This window comes from Pezoporus wallicus, unplaced genomic scaffold (genome assembly GCF_028554395.1).
Source record: "Pezoporus wallicus isolate ANWC-B61680 ecotype Strahan unplaced genomic scaffold, APGP_CSIRO_Pwel_v1 contig_736, whole genome shotgun sequence".
NCBI lineage: Eukaryota > Metazoa > Chordata > Aves > Psittaciformes > Psittacidae > Pezoporus > Pezoporus wallicus.
Genome location: NW_026639744.1, coordinates 139,265 through 159,951, shown reverse-complemented (window position 1 = coordinate 159,951; position 20,687 = coordinate 139,265). Strand labels below are relative to the sequence as shown.

Genomic DNA, 20,687 nt, shown 5'->3' with positions numbered 1-20,687 from the left:
ACCTCCCTTCAAAGCCACCCATCTCCACTGCGCTCTGATCTGCAGGCGAAAGGAGAGGGGTGTGAAGGGGCTCCTGGATTCAGCACCTGCACAGAAACTGCTGAAGTGGGTGCTGACGCAGGACTTCACATGCAATTTCTATAGAAGTTACTGGCCTGTTGCAGGTTTTAGGGTTGCAAACACCATGCGTGTGCTTGCATAAATCCCCTGAAGTTTGCACTTCATTTTAAAATGAATTTATTTGTGCGTTTATTTTTTAATTCTAACACTTTACTCTCTGCTGTAACCACTCTGCCATAACCAAATTAGCAATTACAAAGTTTAGGTAGTACCAGGTTTTTCCTGCAGGCTCTGCCCCCATCAGTCGCTGTCTGGCCTTTTTCTCAGGGAGAGGTTTCTTAATCTATTTTTTCCTACCAATGGATCAAATAGCGCAACACAAATCTGTTTCATTACTACAGCACGTGCTGCAGGGCCTGAAAGCCTTATTGTTTAACTAATTTGGTCTTTTTCCTCCCCGGTGGACAAGCTTGGTTCCTTCACCTGGAGACAGGGCATTCTCCTGCACTGTTTTCCAAGGACTTCACTTGATGACCCCATAACCACAAACTCAAAGCACGGGTACTTGGTAAATCTTTCAATGTGGGTTTTTTCCCTCTTTTTAAAATTATTTTTAATCATTATTTTTAGTATTTTTATTTATTTTTAAAACTTTCTATTCTAAATAGTTCATATTGCTTTTATATGAGCTTAACTAAGCTTTTATATACAGCTTTTAGTTCAACTTCCACTCACTGATACGATCAGGCTTTATTAAGTGAAAAGAGCTCTTGCAAAGCATCCAAGGGCAGCCTGAGGGCTTTGGGATGGGAATGTGGAAATCTCGTGTTTAATAACTGAAGTAAGCGAGGACATTAGTGATGCTCCTCACTGCTCCATCAGTAATTTTGGGGGTTCCTGCCAATCAAGAGAGCATGCGAGAAGGATGTCAAGACCTGGCTCATAAGGTACAATGACTTTCCTCATAGCTAAGACAAGTTTAGGGTCTAGCGCCTGGGAGAACACAATCCAGGAGTAGAGCATGGGCTTGATCTGCCCACCTGGGGAGCAGCTCTATCGCAACAGACCTGCTCCTGGGGGACACAAGTTCAATAGGAGTGCACATTGTGCAGCTGTGGCAATGAAAGCCATCAAGATGTTGGGCTACATCAACAAAGGCATCAGTAGCAGAGAGAGAGAACTCTACTCAGCGCTTGTTAGGACACACCTGGAATACTGTATTGAGTTTTGGTTCCTGCTCTACAAAAAAAGATGTGGACAGGCTGGAGTGGGTCCAGAGAAGGAGAGGAGAGAAGAGCAGAACAAAGGAGAGGAGAAAAAAAAAGTTTTCCCTTATTTTTCAGCTGTAAATCGTCCTTTAACTCAGGAGCAGACAGAAGCTCCCATGATTGAGAACTAGAAATGGCAAACCGCAATAATTTTTGCTATTTTTATGACTTTTTCTCTTCCTAGAGAAAAATTGGTGAAAGGAGCAAGAGCAAGAAATGATTTTCCTGGAACTGAAAATGAGTGATATTTCTACTGGGAGTTAAGAATTGCTTCTCTTTTCAAAAGGGCCTAAAATGATGGTGATTTGATGAGATGGAAACTTCAGAGGTAAGATTTAAAAAGTCTATTCGGTAAACCTGTTTTCTGTCTGAAAAGTTGGTGGCTCCTCATGGCACAGACGCTGCAACTCCCTGCCGCCGAGGTTCACAGTTCACATGCTCTAAGTACATTATATCTATTATATAGAATCATAATGGTAAGGGTTGGAAAGGACCTTAAGATATCTTAGCATTTTTTTGTTTTGCAATGTAGCCTTAATTTTGGTCCCTTGACATTTCCTCAGGGCAAGAATGCTTATTCTTCCTCATCTCCTCATCTGTAGTCTCCCACCGTCACCGGGTTTAAATAAGAGATTTAAATAGTAGGTATTAATATCATCAGCAAAGTGAAATCATTAACACCCACGGGACTCACCTGGGAATGCTCTGCGCCACTGGACCTGGATGTAGACATGGCTGTAACAGCCTTTGATCTCCCATCCCATACCGTACCTGGTGCAGCACTGCTCAAAGCCGGGCTCAAGCGGTGGCTCAGGCTCAGTTTGCTCACACATTGGCACTGATTTTTGTCAGTCATCCTGAAACGCTGGTGGATTCTGTGGGTGCGCACTCATTCCTCTTTGACTCGTGGTGACCTGTGCTAATGCTTTCTCAGGGTTTGTACGCAGGAATGCGTGGGGACACTCTCACTCTGCCTCTCCACTCTTCTTTGGCCTGGGTAAGCACGTCAAAACCCTTCCCATTTCCCCCATGTTTTCCAAAATAGGAATTTCCAGGATGTATACGTATACATGTATTTCTGCTCTAAATCCTAACCCCTTATCTTCTGCTGGGATGGCACTCAACTACAAACACCTTTCTCGCAACAGTAAAAATGTGAGCGATTAAATCTCTCCATAATGGCTTTTGAAGGGAGTATTTCAAACCTCTGGTGTTTTTTTTTTCTCCTAAGAGACAATGAATTGCTGAACCTGTCAGAGAAATGAGCTATGGAGGCCTGACTTCCCTCTGCTCAGCTTTCAAATGCTAAATAAACAGAATGGATTACCATCCCAGTTGAAACAACGGCTTCCAACACAGGGTTGGCCAGGAAGCTGGTGGGACTTTTTGGGGTACATATGTTTGGGTAGTGTTGCAGCTGCAGTGATGCACCACCAGCCCCTGCTGTAACCGCTGCATTTGAGCAATACTGTAGGAGACAGGCAAACGTGCTTGTCTTTTACAGTGAGCCTTCTCATCCCCGGTAGTGCACAGGCACAAAAACCAGGCCAAAGGGCAGCATTAGGGCAGAGATGCTCAGCATGGTGGAGTGGGGGCTCCCAGTGCCCCCAGAAAGTCCCTGGGCTTGTGATTTGGGGGCAAACACATTTATTTTCTGTTTTTTTTTTTTTTTTTTAAAGTCTCAAAGCGTTTTTCCAGAGCTGATTCAACACCAGCGTGAATTGTGCTTGCACCAGATTGTGAACTAAATGCTGTTTATGCTTTTGGGATTTTGTAAATCAATAATGTGCTTACACCACTAGGTATTTTTTTGGGGAATCCTGAAATATGAAGTTTCTCAGCTAATACTGGTAAAAACAGCAGAGGGAGGGAGGGGACCAACAGCCATGTTGTCGGAGCGGGCCTGTTTTGACTTCGATGAGAAGGTCCTGGGTTGCGCAAGCAAAAGCTTTGATGGCCACTGGCTTCCCCAACTTACCCTTCGGATGTCACAGCCGATGGTATTGCCTTCCCGGAGGACGCAGCAGGCAAACTAAGGATTTGCAGTCTTATCTGTGAATTCTCTTGGCTTTTATGCATTGAAATCAACCTCAGCGTTGTTGGTTGCTACTTAATTTGATAGCGGTGCCCATGGCCCCATTTAAGACTGGGCACCCCACTGTGGCATCTTACAAATACACAGGAAGACATAGGCCCTGCCCCGAAGAGAACATCACAGTAACTTTTTTTTCTGGTGATTTAATCATAATATTGACAACTTTATCAAAAATTACAAAACTGATATTAAAAAAATCTCTAATTCTTAGTAAGACTAGAATGGGTTTTTTTTTTTTTTAAAAGTAGAAAAGCACTTTTATGCTACGGCTCTTCTGGAATTCTCACATTACAACCCTACATAGCAAAATACAAACTGTAGCTAAGAAAGGTAGCAGTCCTAAGGTAATTCAGTCCACCATGAGCCCTCTAATATCTCTATACCATCAAACTCAGGGACTCCAAAAGGATATCACATTACTTAGAAACCTTCTGCAGAGCTGATTTAGGAAATACCTTTAAATTTTAACCCCTAAAACCTTAGACCGTGAGGAGAACAGACCTGGGACATCAGAGGTGGGTTGGGGTTTTTTTGATTTTTGCAAGTTTTTCTGTTTAAGCTATGTGGATATTGCTTTTGCAGTTGATACCAGCCAAACATTTTCTGAATATGAAGAAAATCCATTGAAATAAATGAAAATATTTTTTTATGGTGTTCACAAAATGCACCATAATAGAAAGAGGAATATTTCCTTTAATTTGAATGTCATCTGAATGACTCAACCACATTGTCACCCACTTAGCAAAAGAAAGCATAATAAATAAATAAATAAATAGACAAGAATATGTAACACTTTACATCCTCAAAGAATCACGTCGTTCCCTAATCTACTGAGATACTGCTTGACATCATGGGCTCACTTTACTCAGCCAGTTCAGGTTCGTGTGATTGTGCCATATTAATGACATATAAAGTGTTGTTCCACTTTCCACAATGGAGTATTTTTTTCTTTTTTTTACCTTTTAAATATAGGAATTCTCTCTTAAATTAGAAAGTAGGCAAAAAGTACTTTTTAAATTTTCATTTTTAAGTCTTCTATTAGAAAAAATATAGATTTATTAAACCAAAAATAATAAGGTAGAAAGAAGGGTTGGGCCTCCATCAAAAAAGTATATTATGCTTCAATGCAAAGAGAAAGAAATGGCTCTATGGGCAAAATTCAAGTATGAGTGACCAGTTTTTTAATCGTAAAGTAGGTGCAACATTTCTTAAAATGTTACAACACTGCATGACCTGTAATGCTCACAATATTTACATTAACTGCTTACATGAAACCATAAAAACTCTAAAAGAGAAAAAAAATTGGTATGGACTGAAGCAAACTACTCCTAGCACCCACATCAATGCCATTATTAACCAATGAAATCAAGTGCACAAAAATACTTTACATAGTCTACTGATGTAAAGTATACATTGGTGAGGAAGTACAAACCTAATTAGTTAAAATGCCAAAAGAAGGGGTCGGTCAATACAAACTTGGTTCTAGGACAGAAAGCAAAGGGAGGAAGAACCTAAATCAAGACAGGCGCTCGCACATGCGCGCGCACACACACACACACACGCACGCACGCATGTAGTGGTGAGTTAAAACCCACGCGGGTGTGGAGAGACAGTGGGAAAGCGGCTGGCGTAGACAATGGCCAACAGTGACTCTTTGAACGAACACGTCAACGTGGGACAGAAAAACGTGAGCTAAACTACACCCCCGAAAGACAGAAGTTGAGAAAAATAGTAAAGAAAATCAGTCACTTCACATGAGCTTGCATGGAGGACGGTGGCGTTACAGAAAAGACAAATGAACCTACCCCATGGAAGGAAGGGCTCCTGCCTCCAGGCCCCTGTAGCCAGTGCAGCTATTGTGATCCCTCGGGCTGGGGGGAAGGAGGAGTGGGAGTTGTTCTGCCAGACATGAGAAAGCCCAGGGACGAGCCCAGAGGTAGTGCTGCATGCCCTGGCAAGTCCCGTCATCCTCGGGGATGGCTGGTCTCGGTCATGTCCTTCAGAGAGAGGAGTCTGGGACTTGGGCAAGGTGGATGGGAAGAGGAGCAATGACTTGTGATCCTGACGCCGAGTGCCGGGTGTCTGGAGAGCGGCAATACTGCCAGCTTCCCAGGATGCTGATCCCTGCCAGTCCTTAGCTAGAGAGTGAGATTTGGGAATTCAGGGAGGGGGGAAAAAAGGAAATGTGAGGTAAGCGGTGGCCCCGGACTAAGAGGTGGGGGTTACGCATGCTACCCCAGGACCAGGAATGGTGAAATGGGAATTATTTCAGGAAGCCTTGAAGTCAGAGGATGTCATTGCTTCCATCACCATCTCCACCATCCGTGATAAAAAGAAAATGAAATAAAATGGAAATAATGTTGTGCTATACTTCCATTCGTTAATTTTATAATGGCTCATAGCTTTAGACTTTTAAATCTGTAGTGTATTAATTTTTTCTACATATGTTTCACATTTCTCACTTAATATAACATAAATAATTTGGTTAATAGATTTAACCTGCACATTTCAGCCACATTAATATATATAAGAATCTGTTAATGGTATAAATAATTCTTTTTAAATAAAATAAATCTGATATGTTACATAATACTGATAAAAATTACCGCTGCTAATAGTTTTGTAAGCCACCCTTAATTCTTTTTTGTTTTAATACTGTAAGATGGGTACTGGAATTACTTTCATGAACGCTGCGGAGCATGCCCTTTCACTCTACTGCAAAACCAAACCGTAATCAATACTGATCACATTATTAAAGCAGGGCATCTGCCCCCTTAAAAGTAAACACGATGGTTAATGACGTTAGATAATTTAAGCTAATAAATCTAGGGGTTTTGAGGGGTCAGTGTTATGGGGGGATATAAACTGTTTAGTTTCTCAGGTGGCTATGAAACTTTAACTACAGAAATGGTTGCCTAAAATAGTCCATCTACTTTTTTCTCTTTTTAATAAAATCTACAGCATTCTACTTTAAAAGCTACGTAAATAAAAATGCAACCGACAGTTGCAGCCTTTGAATTAATAATTAGAGCTGTGATCCCACATCCCGTTAGGAATCTGCAAGTTTGCACTCTCCTACAGAGACCTGAAATGGAGTACAGTACTTCCAGGCAAGGTTCATTCCAAACAGACAGTATCAATGAACACTCAGTGGCGTGAAGTGTATGTCATAATTAAGGTATTACATAATCATGCCTTCTCTCTGCTGTTAAATACAAAAACAGCATCTTTTACATTATCATAAAAAAGCATTTAGGCTGTATTTTTATTTATCACTTTACACTGGTAGTCTCTTGTATGTGTACTCAATAGAAACCAAAGAATTTTGTACACTATTTTTTGTACAATAAAAGATAAAGTGTGCATTAGGTACGCTTGTACATGACAATATTGTACAATATTTACATTTCAGATATCACCATGAAATTCTGTATTATCTATATACACAATGAAAATTTCTCAGAAACATTTGGACTATTCCTTATAATCACAATTTTAGTATTATAGAAAAAAAAAAATCAGTAATCATCTGACACTGTTACTGCAACCTTTCAAGATTTCTGATTGGCTTATCCAGCAATCACTATCCCTCCTAATCATCAAAAATATTGTACCACTAATCCATGTAGCACCCTGTGATGGTATCTATCTGTCTTCATATAAATATTGATATAACCATGTCTATATCAATACCTACATATGGACCTATGTGCATGTTCATTTTGATAAGTACTGGACCAGTAACAAAGACATTCAATGTTATCTAGAGATCTTCCTCCTCTTGGGCTTTGGAGGCTTCACTTGTCTGTCTCCCTGTGGGATTTGGTGGACCTAAAAATAAGTATATTTAGAAGTTAGCAAAGAATATTGGTCAAAGTAACCAGCTAGTAATAAATGAGCTACAGGATTGCTTGAGATGTTGTTATGAAACAGTTCTTATTACACTTCAGGTATACATGGAAGCCCAAGTTATGGGGAACTTCAAGAACTTTAAGGCAGTAGAGAGAAAAAGGCTGATGCTGCAACCTGTGTGCCTTGAACCCTGGCTACCCTGGAGAAAGGTTCCAGCTACAGTAATTGTGAAAGCGCGTAAGTGGGACTGGAACCCAGAACTGAAATTATGTCAAATTCTTGGAAACAAACCTTTACACAGATTCATGACAAGAGCAATAGAGTAGGAAGTAGGTGGTGAGAAAATATTGCTAACAGAGAAAATAAAAGGAGTGAAATTTGGGTCCATGGTAGCATTATTATGAAACAAGCTATGTTTAGCAAACTGTCTTCATTTAATTTTTAAAAGGAAATACTCAATTCAAGCTAAATGCTAGATTAGTTTGAGTGTGAAACAGTTTTTCATCACTGTCTGCTCAGTAAAAATCACAACTTAATTGGAAGAAGAGCCGTGGAGGAAGGCGCTGAGTGTGGAATACCACCACCATCTGTCGGTGGAAGCCAGCTGCTGTTCTGGGAAGAGCAGTCTGCAGCTTTCCAACAGCAGGCAAGGAACAGCAGCAAATCCTTCAGCAAGGTGCTATATTATTTCCCTGGGTCTGTCCTGATTCCTTCAGACCAGTAACATTTACTTCGTGTTTATTTGCTCTTACGAGTAGAAATAATTCTGAGCTAATGATTTTGTTTGCACATGCTTTTCACTTAAAATGTAACAGGTATCCGAACAGTAGTAGCTGAAAAAAAATGCAAGTCGCTAAAAAGAGAACCACAGATTCCCTAGGAGTGCTTCTAGGAATCATAGTCGTTAGAGAAATAAACTCTGGTCACAAATTTTTGTGAGCAGATAATTTAAATATAAACCAAGAGTAGGTAATGACACTCAGGCTGGTACATCAGCTTGTCTGCATTATGAAACAACCAGATGAGAAAATCCAATTACAGCAGTTTTCCTTGAGCCAGTTCTATCACGGTTAAAATGCACACACCATACAGTTTATAGTATCACTGGCTTTATAAATGAAAAAAAGTTAGAATGTTAGAGCCCAAACACGTCAGTGGTGGTGTAATCGACACAGGAGATGTGTGTGCCAAACACATACCCCACATTTATTTGTAACAGACCTACAATCAGATACTGCTTTCCTATTTCTTCCAAAGACAAGAGGAAAATGCACACTGTTTTAAATCAAAACCCTATCTCATTCTGTAAAACTCAGTTTAAACAAAAGATTGCTTTTATTATTACTTAGAGCAGCCATTAAAAACTACTGCGTAACTTACTTAACATTTCTCGGTGGTTCTGAAATCAGCTCTAAGCCTCCAGTTCTGTATACATTTCACTTTATACACTCCAGAAGCTCCCCTGTGGTTTTACTACTATTTCTAAATATGCACATGTACAAGCATCTTCAGTACTGAGCACTGAATATCAGGAAAATGCAATTTCTGTATGCAAATGTGTTATAATTAATAATTTGAGAAATTACTATTGGTAAGATAGGGGAGGTTTCATGTGCTGTGATAAAAATTTTGCATTTCTAAGTGTGCTTCAATAAAATTACAATCAAGTTTTAAGTATGAAGACGAGGATATTATATAAACCACATTTTATATCAGACAGACTTAGGGCTTACAAATAACAGCGTAATTACTGTAGAAAAAACACTCTTAGATTTGATATTAGGAATACTTTTTTTTTTTTAACTTACCTTTCCTGACAGGATCTTTCATTTCACATGAGGAAAACTATTCAAAGAGTTTTACATTCAAAAGAATGATGCTTTTAAATGCGGTTTCAGTATCTTGCTACTCAAACAGAAAACAAATGAGCTTGATTTTGTGTCACTAGTCAGAGAAAACCCCTGGAATAGGAGGACTGGAACTAATCCAAATATTATCAGGCTGCATGTGTAAAGGTATGCCCAGGAATCTTTTTGTGAAAAATAATATAATTGGCAATGCAACAAAAATCCCACAATTTTCCCCATTCTTTTCAGAATGATTAGACATTTGCAAACAGTTTTAATGCAGGAGAAATACTGAAATTTCCTTGTCATTTAAGAAAACAGAAACCAAAAATATGTTAGAAAGCAATCCAAACCAACACTCCCAGTCTTCACACGCAGAAACACAGAAAAAGGAGATTAGTGCTAATGTGAAAAGAAACTTACATTCCCAGACATTTTGTCTAGTTCACTCATGGCCTCATGTATAGCAGCTTCTAAATGATTATTTAGCTTTCCACTTCTAGGAAGAAAAAAAATAACACCATTAATAATTCTTAGTAACTGAGAAAAAATTCAGTAGATTTAAAAACCCCAATAAACACATTAACTCACTGGACACATTCTACTAACTGTAGAGCCTCCAGGTTGTTATAGCGTAAGTAAGCAAGGTCAGATCTACAGACCATATTATGCAAACTAAAGGCTTGTGTTGTAGTTAAGGAAGAAAAATTAAAGCCAGCACTTCAGTAAGTTGGACGGTTATTTACAATATCCACAAGTCAATTACACCCATGAATAAAAAGCCAGAGCACTTCCTGGTAACGAGGCATTTTGTGCAATCTTTTTCTTTTCATCATTAGCAAAGGGCCAGACTTGCATGGGTCTTGATCAGGAGCAGAAGAGGAATACTCTGGACTTCAAAAGTTATTAAACCTTTAGTGCCAGCTTGCCTACTTCCGCTCCATGCTGCATTTACTCTGTAAATGTCATTACATTTTGGCAATACCTTTGTGAAGGACTAAATACATACACTGCTGTCTTCCTGAGAAAACACTGTGTGAGCTGAAAAGTCTTTTTACCCAAAACAAAAAGCTCAAAGTGAAATACCCCTTCTAACGTTAAATAGCCAGAGGAAAATAAGTGGCAAGAATCCTCTAAAACGTTGCTGGTTTTACTATGACAGTTTTAGAACCACAGCTAGTTTCAGAATGACAGCACACCAAGGGTTATGGTAAAGGCAGGATGAAGACTTTCTTCTTCCAACCCCAAAGTTACCCCAAGTCACTGGGCAGCTCCACACGCATCTAATTGTACAGTGACATTTTTGATTTATGTATATTTCTTCTTTAAAGAAGTTTCCTGCTTAAAGACCATGCTGTCCGTGACAGGTCATGCTTCTGCGGCTCCATCTTCACACCTCAAGAGTTTCAAGGTAGCAAATCGTACTTGAGCACAAGTTAATATTGTTCACCGTCACCTTGTTGCAGATCTCTGCTTAAAAGCAGGTATATATACACAGAGATAGATAGATAGGTTCATTCATGGCTTTAACTGAGTAAGTACATTTATAAGAGTAATGACCTTGAAGACAAATGGCTGAATATGAAACGAGAGAGAAATCATCCTGGAGATGAGGGACATTATTATGAGCATCCATCACAAGATCATCAGGAAGTAAGAGAGTACTGTTATCTCTGCTCTGGAGATGCAGAAATGAGGGGAGGAAGAAGAGAGCCATCTGCATCATGAGGGAAGACTGTCCATCACAGAAGGAGACACTTTCTAAAAAGCCCCTTTCCTTTTAATAAGGAAAGCAAACTCATCATGTCAGCTGGGACATTCTTCCCTTGAATTTGACTTGAAGATTTATAGCAACTACAAGCATTGGCAAAAAGACTGACAAGGAAGTAGCACAGATGAACTATATGACCAGCACTGCTGTACAGCAATTCCACCCTCCTAGATCAGCAATTATTTTCATATCCATCAGTACAGCTGGGAGAATTGAAGACAGGAGATCAGAGGGTCTGTTTTTCATTATTCAAAGAGGATATTCCCTAACACCAATTTGCATTGGTTATCTGAGCTATACCACGGCATCAACTGCACAAAAGAATTAAAAAAGCTAGAAACCTTACTGAGTATGGTGCAACTTTCGAATCATGTACTGCAATGTAGTTTAAATCAGCCAAAGAAATGGTAAGATAAACTGAAATAAAAATTTGCACACCCAGCCTGACATGCCCACCTGGGTATTTTAACTACTTGGGCTAGACTGCATGCGAAAAATATATTTAAGTTACGCAACTTGGGCAAGTGAAGGCACTCTTCGATCTTATAAATGACACATAATATTGTTCAGTGGCAACTTAAGTTCCTATAAAGGCTATATGACTGTATCTTAGTAACTGATACCTTAACAGATAACAGATACCTTAATAACTAATAGCATTGCTGACTTGTATGTCACCTAGAAGCAGATTTCAGATGTCAAACTACCTGTATGTGATGTAAAGTTATCTAATCAACATTATGCTCTATCAGCAACCCACCCTTATTAAAATATTTATGAAATTCCTGCTGAGTCAAAAAAGCCATTTGAAAGTATTTAAAATACACATGATCATTTGCACTGTAGTTTTAAGACTCTGTTGTTATCTTAATTTTATTGTCAAGACAATGATCTGCCCCCATAGCAAATCAAAGTTTCAGAAGAGTCTGTCACTGAAATACCCATTTACCGCAGAAAAAACACTGCAGCTAAAACCTGAGAATTTGCTACCTGATCAACATATGCATCATGCCTCTAGTGACGCAAACCAAACCAACCTGTAAGAATCAAATTACATTTAAGAACATGGAGTGACAGTTTGTTCCTCTCATTAAAAAGCAGCACAACGTATCTTAGAAAAGCTCCCATGGCCAGCAGCTTTGAAGAAGGGAAGATAACTGTTTTGTAAAAAGCATTCTGTTAATCCTCCTCCTCCCCCCACCTAGGATGCATTAAAATTTAAAATTTTACCAAATCATAAAATCAGAATGAAGTCTGAGCCTGTCTGGAGTTGAAGCTCCCTCCTATAGTAGACATATTCCAGACTTCACCTGCAATCGCTGCCTCTGGACAGCTCCTCAGCAATAATGACGTCTAAGCGCACCCACCTCACTTGACTTTTAATAGTATAGGGCAAGCTGCTACTAGACTCACACCTAGAGAGGACAAAGAGACTTAGACTGTGTCAGGATGGAGACTGAATATGGCACACATTCAACAGGAGTAATATCAGAGATGTAACTTCAACCCTAAGATGCCGCTGCCCAAATTTCATTTTGAAATAACTTAGCATGGATAGTAGAGATGGTAATGGTAGGGATGGCAAAGGGCACGTTCCCGATAAAAGAGAACCCTGGTGTGGGAAATAACACGCAGAGAAACACAAAACCGCAGAAGAAGGAGACACAGCATTGGGTTATGACCCTTGGGAGATCCTTTGCGTGCAGTGTGATAGGAGAATGCTAGTGAACAGAGGAATCCAGATAACTACAAAACTTGGGGAAAACAAAGACTGGATCAGACAAGGCTCTGATAAGGGAAAACTGGGAACACAGTCTTCTGGAGACCACAACTGGATAGGTGAGGAAGCTGCTACGTCATGACCTGCTGGAAGCAAAAAAGGGATATGGCTCAAACAGGAATGGAATGGCTGAGGTAAGATGGAGCTGAGAAAGGTGGGAATGGCTCACTGGTTTGTACCCGAGTGCATCTTCCTACAACCCCCAGAATAAACAGGACAGTTAAGAAGTCACACCACTTCTCACCACTTCTGCACATGTCTCAGAAGAGATGCCTCCAAGACACCCCCAAGCAAAACATTTTTTTCTACAGAAAATGTTTTAGATTCTATTACTAGTTGAAGTTACAAAGCTCAACAAGGGTAACACATTGCCTATGCTGGTGAAAAGTGCTACAATGACTTTTTGTTTTGTCTGGTGTCTTGTTTACAACCCTAAAAAGCTGAACACACAAGCCATTTCTAGCTTGTGTGTTCACTACAAACTAGCTCTTAAGTTAGATTAAGATTTAGAATTCACAGGTACTGGATTTGAGGTGCAACTTGAATGCCATCCTATTACACCCCTATTATAACACAGCTTTCAGCTTTGCAGACATTTGAAATCTTTAATTAAGTTTTAATAATTTTATATTTAATATATAATATCGATGTATATTATTGGAGATTGGCCATGCAGTGAAGATAATTCAAAAATATACCAGGGCTGAGACAAGAAAGTTAGGAATATGAGGAATGGAGTTAAGGAATCTGAATGTCATTTTGAGGACTTTGGATGCTAACCCTGCCCTGCAGAACACACGGGACCTGTGCAATGCTAGTTCATGCTCTCTCAGCTGAATTTGTCCTGTGCTTCTTTACCTGTGTCTTCATAGGTAAAAAAGTGTTCAACTTGACGCCAGTAGGTGATACGTATAAGTGCTGAATACTTAGATAAGTAGGAAACAGAAACAGGAGTATTCTACGTGTAGCAATTATATCTAATGCTAAATGTTTTAAAACAACTGGAATAGTGTGTAACAAGAAACCAGAGAGACAAAGCAGAAAAAAGACTATAAAGAGATTAATAACATTTTCATATATAAAAAGGTAAAAAGGAAAAGGAAAAAAAGGAAGGGCCCATGAGGAAATACTAAAAGCTTTGAACTGTGAAATATGCACAAGTAGAAATACAGAGGAAAAAACTTTAAGGGCTGTAAAGCAACCCTACGGAAGGGGCAACCATGTGCCCCAGACTGGCTGGGATAATCAAGTACTTCTGGTTTCCCTATGGGCAAGCAATGGGGCAGCACCAGACATGCTGCTAAACAAGGCCATCGGATTCAGTGGAATTGCAGACAATCCCTGCAGTCTGCTAAATATACGAATGCAAATCAGAAGATGGGAGTTCTTAAATTGTACTATTTCAACTTTAACACCTCTTTAAATTTGTTCCTGGTGTCACCTTACTTGAGTCACGTATTTCACTTCAGGGACATGAGCAAATAACTGGGGAGTTGCCAAAAGCCCTTCTGTGTTCTCACCACACACCCTTAAACTCCAGCAAGTTATTTTGAGGATGATCTTGGAGAAAACAACCACCAACATTGTCTCATGGGCATAAAAAATACTCCTCTTAAGAGCCGCATGACACTCAAATAAAATCTTACACCATAAAAGGAACTGAAGACAAATAATTATTTAATTTCTTTAAGCCTATGTTTATTGTGCTAAAGACAAGTACTGCAAGCTGGCTTTAAATCCTCACAAAGTAATTTTTTGGCACTGCAACAGTAAATAAGCAGCAGCACCCTAGAACAAATCCAATCATAGTACAATTTCTACTTTGCTATCCTTTCATAGCTGTCCAGATTTTTTTTGCTTCTAAAGCCAACCATTTTCCTCTTTTTCTCTATGCTGATGCTTCATGTCCTCATACTCTTTCAGTGTCTTTTTATCCTCCTATATTTGTAAATAAAAACTAAAAGGCAAGATAAAGCCAAATAATTGATACATGCCTGGCACAAAGCATTAGGAAAGCTCTGCACTGAGCTGTCTGGTTAAATATAGCCAGACTTCACAAATTCTGAAATGCTTCTCAGCAATGGGAAATAAACTGGATTTATCTGAATAAACCTGTGCTCTACCAGCAGCAGCAGCTGCCAGAAGGAGAGGGAAGAGATAAGAAGGGCAGATCTTGTTAAAACCATATTTGGTCAGAACAGTTCTGATGTAATTTTTTTTTTGCTGTAAATCAGAAATCCTACACATGAAAGCTCAAACAAGTAGGATGACATTTTACAAAGGCTACTGTAAATATCAAAAGATGCAATAAAAATGCAGGTATCAAAGATCTGAGTTGATTACCATAACCAACAGAAGGAATTCAGAAAATTAACTCTTCAGTTTTACCGATCTGCTAAGCTTCCCAAAATGAGTGTCTTAGGTAGCAAAAGAATTCAATTATTCCATTTCACTACTAAATAAATGAGCATTTACTTACTTTCTGTTCCTCTTTCTGGCTCGGTTGTAAGCTTCTAGACCTTCTGTTAGTGTCTTCAACTTCTCTGGCTCCACCTGAGTGAAGGTATGAACACCAAACCACATTACCCAGACCTGCAATTATTAAACATTGCTTTTACTTTACTGCTAGACATGCATTATCGTGGAGTCTAATTTTCACTGCATCCATAAGACACTAACCTACCCAGCTAAGAATTAATGAATGTCTAGCTATATACACCCCCTCATATATATATGGATATATTGTAAATTCTCTAGAGGGTCCACAGCAATAGAAACCAAAACCCTGACACTCATGAAAACAAAATTAAGGAGACTAGTATTTTTAAAACCTTTTTTTCTTCATATTATTAATATGAACACTGTTGTTGAAATCTTTTAACTCTGTACTCACATTTTACAAATGTATTTTACACCTTTGAGACCACCTGGAATGCATTAACATACCAAGCTGCCTAGTGCACATGATACAATTTTTATAGATGCCATCAACACAAAAATGTTTCACATCATCTCAGATTTCTTGATAAAGTATTTAAGGCCGCTGTTCAACAATGCTACCGATGGCTTGGTCAAATTCATTCCTATTTCAGAAGAGCCACCTTACATGCTTAAGTTAAAAGGCTTAAGGCCTTGAAAAAGGGGTGGGCAAAGTGACAAACTTTATTTATGCATTATGAATCTATGAGACTTATCTGGAGCTTGCTTTAGCCAGCTGACTCACTGGTCCTGAAAAAGGTCTTTTAAATCTTTTCTTAAGCAGCACATACTTCAGCAATCTGCTGAGTCAGGAACGAATACAGGCACGTGCTCAACAGGGCTGCTGAGCTGGTATTTAAAGCTCCTTAAGTGGAACTTTCAGATCTCTTGAAATTGACCAGAATGATAATCTTTTAAGCAGTCTGTATATATAATTACTGGCACCACCGCACAGGTACCAGCTAGTACCAGTGTAAACAACACAAGCGAGAAGAAAACAAATTATATCATCTATATTTCATCATTTGCGTTCTCAAAACGTAAGCCCACTTAACTCTGCATATTATTTGGCTCAGTCATTTCTGCTTAAAAACAAAAAAAGGTATTTAAAGCACATCAATGTAAAGAAAATGAATGGATGAATTCCTTTGTCAGTATTGCCACATTTTGCTTATTTTTTATCTTTACATAACAAGAACCTTATATAGCATGTGTCTGATTAGAAAGTACAGCTTATATTTTGACACAAGGAAAATTAATTCTATAAATACAAATTTATTAAGCATGCCTATATACAATCAGAAAAAAGAAACTTAAATGCAAATTCCCTCTAAACCCAGACTTTCTATTACTAAATAATTCATATTCACAATGAAATAGATTTTTAGATGTGACAATGTGAAGTTAATCAGGGAGCAAGTTGTCAGAATCTCTAGAAATAAGGCAAATATAATACATGTTTAGACCAAATTTCCCATGTCTGAACTTACACATCTGATAATGAAATTGGGGACTACTGCCATTTCAGGAACTTACAAAATGAATGCCATTAATGGTGAAACTGGCACATGGGGAGGCAAGATTTCTATTTTCATGAAACAGATTCAATTATGCTGCAGACTGTAGCTCTTTTCCCTTACAACTGTGTTTACTTTTAATTCAAGACTGCACGTACTTGAAATACTTCCTCTCCTAATCAGACTTCGTAAAAATACAAATGCCTACAAAAGAAATACTATCTGTTTAAAACCTGGGAAGCTTTCATAAGGATAACAGCAGAAGAAACAGCACAAAACACTTACATGATGAGCAAACCACCTTCAGTTTATGCATTACATCTCCTACATTAAAATTGTATTAATGGAGGCAATGCTACTCTGTGATACACCACAGCTCAAGCCTTCCATTTTACAGCATGTTTGAAAAACAGCTAAAGGATAAACTTTGATTTTTCAAACTGAACAGAATGAAAGAATTCTGAGACAGCTGGACTTGTTCAGCCTGGAGAAGAAAAGGCTCCAGGGAGACTTTAGAGCACCTTCCAGTGACCGAAGGGGCTGACAAGAAAGCTGGAGAGGGGCCTTCTACAAGAACATGTAGGGACAGGATACAGGGATATGGGATGGCTTTAAATTGACAGAGGGAAGTTTTAGATTAGATACTCAGAAGAAGTTATTCACCATGAGGGTGGTGAGACCCTGGCACAGGTTGCCCAGAGAAGCTGTGGCTGCCCCATCCCTGGCAGTGCTCAAGGCCAGGATGGACGGGGCTTTGAGCAATCTGGTGTGGCAGGTGTCCCTGCCTGTGGCAGGGGTGTGGAACTAATTATCTTTAAGGTCCCTTCCAATCCAAACCGTTCCATGATTCTACGAAAATAACATAATCGTGATCCTTTACCTTGGACACTTTACTACATGACAGAGCTGTCATGAATGTTAAATTGGACATTATCCATACTCAGAATAGATATGTTCACATAAGAAGCAAGCTTTGCGAAGGGTTGTATACACCTGCCACTAGATACATAAAAAAGTTCAATGGTAAATATTTTTCTGAACAGCTAATACCATGTTTGGGTAACAAGGGACTTAAGTAATAGAAAAGAATCAGTATCTTCATCACTGGAAGTTTGTAAAGGTAGAGCATTCTGACAGCACTTCACAAAAGTAGTAGTATCAAACTGCTAATATAACATGGTATTGGAAGCAAGTATAACAGATATATTTGAATTAATAATACAATAAGCCATTACAATAGTAAGTAATACATACAAATGGGATTTTCAGGACACTTGATAAATCACATGTATTATTATCTGTAAAACTATAAAAGCTCAGCTTAAAAAAACCTAGTTTAACTGATAGAAAGTCATATTGTGAACAGTACTTGCCCTATAAGAATCACTATGAAATACACTAACTGGAAATTACTGCTCATACAAACCCTCTGACTTTCACACTGTTGCACTCAAAACTCTGTTCTTATCTAGGTGATTTGATTAGGTTAATAATCAAATTAATTACTTCATGAAATACACATCCTCCATTTTAGGATGTGTGTGCAGTTTCAGGCTTGCTCTTTTCCTTTTCCAAATTTCTGCTGTTACTGCTGCAGTTCTTTTGGGTTCCTCTTTAATTTTCAAATAGCCAAAAAGCAAGTGTTCATTAGGAAACAAAGGTGTAATATTCTTCCCTTCTCCTGTGTGAGAAATACCATTCTAGCTGCTCTTCAAACAGAAGCATTATTACATTTAATACCCAAAGTCTTTTCAATGGAAACAAAAACTGAATTATGTATGATATAAAGTACAGATAACATACGAAGTACCATGAAAACCCAACAGCATAGCAAGACTAATATTACAGTATAGAAGGTTAACATATGATTATACAAATACTTTGAAAGATGCTTTAAGAAAGCTCCACAGAAAACAGTATTTTCAGAACTGCTGGTAGTGGCTCCCACCTTGAATTGTAATGTTACAGGATCTTTTCAAGCAGAGAATTTCTGAAGACCATTTGGTTTTTCAGGTTATTTCTTTTTTGTTTTCAAGGTTAATTTTTTTTGTTTGGTGTGGTGTCCTTCCACTCCCCCCCTTCTTTTTCTTTCCTTCAGAAGAGGGTGCCCAAACATCTAAAGAATGCAGCTGTACAACACATTACGAGAGTGTTTGAACATGTGTATAGATTGCCATTGTGCATGGGAATTCCTGTCTGTTTTCAACTACAAACAGAACTATTATACAGCACATACACATTTTCACCTCTTTTATATTAACTCCTGTATCCCACCTTTCAACCTCGACTCCTGACCTCTGGAATGATCATTCACTCTGTACCACTTCTCGGAGAAAAACAGATTATTATTTTTTTTTAATTTAAAATTATTAGCATGAAGTTAAAGGCCTTCTGAAGCAAGAGGTGATTCATTACATGGGACTTCCAGATGAACTTGAAACAGTCTCTCTTGCTGCCTCCACAAGTACCTTGTCAGTACTGCATGAGCAGCAATGCACGCATTTCCATTTTGCTGTCCTGTTGCTCGCGCTTCAGTATACAATAAAATCTGTGCCACGGAGTATAATGTTACACAATGCTTATATAATATACATAGGAGACAGAAAATTAAAGAAGGCGGGTTTGCACAAAGCAACTCTACATTCTGGTATCCACAAATTCCAGAGTAAACTTAGAAAGCTGCTAAGGAATGCAAATGAAAAAAAATCCTCCTTTTTACAAAAAAACCCTTTTCAAATATATCAAACCAGTCATACACATATAGATACACAACTTTGTGAAGTTAATACATAAATGCATACTTGGAATATACATGCAGTGAATCACTGTTTCTGTAATTCATAAGGGATGGTGATATTGTACACCTAATTTTTCCAGTTTTGTTTAATCTTTTATATTTTGTGGTCTGTGCCACTTGCCTATACTTTATAAACTGACTTGTAAGTTGGAGATCTAACCTTTGTAAGGAATGAGCTCTTAAGCATTCAAATACTGCTAGCAAAGTCCACTGAATTCTCTATAAATTCTTTTGTTCAGCATAGCCAGACTAGAGCTCTCTGAAACCTTTATGGCTATAAGGAGATCAACAGAGAAACTACCTGTAAAGAGAGACTAAAATTTTCTTGGAAGAGGGTTGAAACCATTCTGGCCAAACATCACCCCAGTTATTTATAGTACAAAATTCATCAAAGATCTACGGGACTGTTTGGGGAAATTACATTTGCACACCAGCGAAGATGGTAAGACCAGCAGTGGTTACAACAAAGATACACCAGTTCCAACTCAAGTTGTTCCTGAGCTTTGCACTGGTGGGAGTCAGAGTGAAGAAGCACTTCCCAACATCCGCTTGCATTCTCCTTCATTTGGATATCTACTGTTAGTCCGATTTTGGGTAGGAATACTTGGGTCCAACCTACTATCACCATTATGATGACTGTTGTCATGCAGTGTACCAGGTAGTTACAGGGGAAAAAAGACATATGGCTTGATTTCTTTGTGTCAGAGGTAAAAAGCTATTTCACTAGGTCTTTCCCTTCTGCTTACATGTTTTTAAAATTTACACTTTATAAAGCAGCACTTATAAAATATTTCACGTCTTCTATCTAGAAATATTTCTAAGAACTACAAAAATATGGTGTTTTACAAGTACTAGAGACGAGAATTTGAAACATTTATCGTAACAAAATAACCAATAACGCCTTGGTAACTGTATTTTTGGTATATTCCCCAACAAGCATGTGATTTGTCAGAAAATAAAAACAAAAAAGAAGAAACCAAATCATTTAGTATGAAAGAAGAAAATGGAATGCTTTCCTTACTATTAAAAGATGCCCAAAGCCTCCTTTCAAGGTGAAAACGCACATGTATTTCCTCTTAAAGAGTGTACGTGTCAATCAACAAGCTTCTACTTTTTACAGACTCTTCAATCGGATTAAATCACTTTTCCCTTTTGCAGTTTTCAATGCGTTTATACTTTCATATCAGCTTCACTGAACCCAGCCAGAAATCTGACTCACCAC

At 38.5% G+C, this 20,687-nt stretch overlaps 1 protein-coding gene across 14 annotated transcripts in view; it reads right to left on the bottom strand.

Moving 5' to 3' along the window:
- Nucleotides 1–6,667: 6,667 nt before the first annotated feature.
- The window catches only part of MBD5 (methyl-CpG binding domain protein 5), a 141,214-nt gene continuing 127,194 nt past the window's right edge, over nucleotides 6,668–20,687 (bottom strand). For 12 of the 14 annotated variants that reach the window (XM_057415591.1, XM_057415587.1, XM_057415599.1 and 9 more), the window contains 3 exons: nucleotides 15,153–15,265; nucleotides 9,546–9,621; nucleotides 6,668–7,254 (listed from right to left, as the gene is read on the bottom strand). In XM_057415591.1, coding sequence (XP_057271574.1) covers nucleotides 7,183–7,254; nucleotides 9,546–9,621; nucleotides 15,153–15,265 — 261 coding nt within the window. In that variant the 3' untranslated portion in view covers nucleotides 6,668–7,182. The remainder of the gene's footprint in view (nucleotides 7,255–9,545; nucleotides 9,622–15,152; nucleotides 15,266–20,687) is intronic. The other 2 variants (XM_057415598.1, XM_057415600.1) reach the window with 1 other exon arrangement.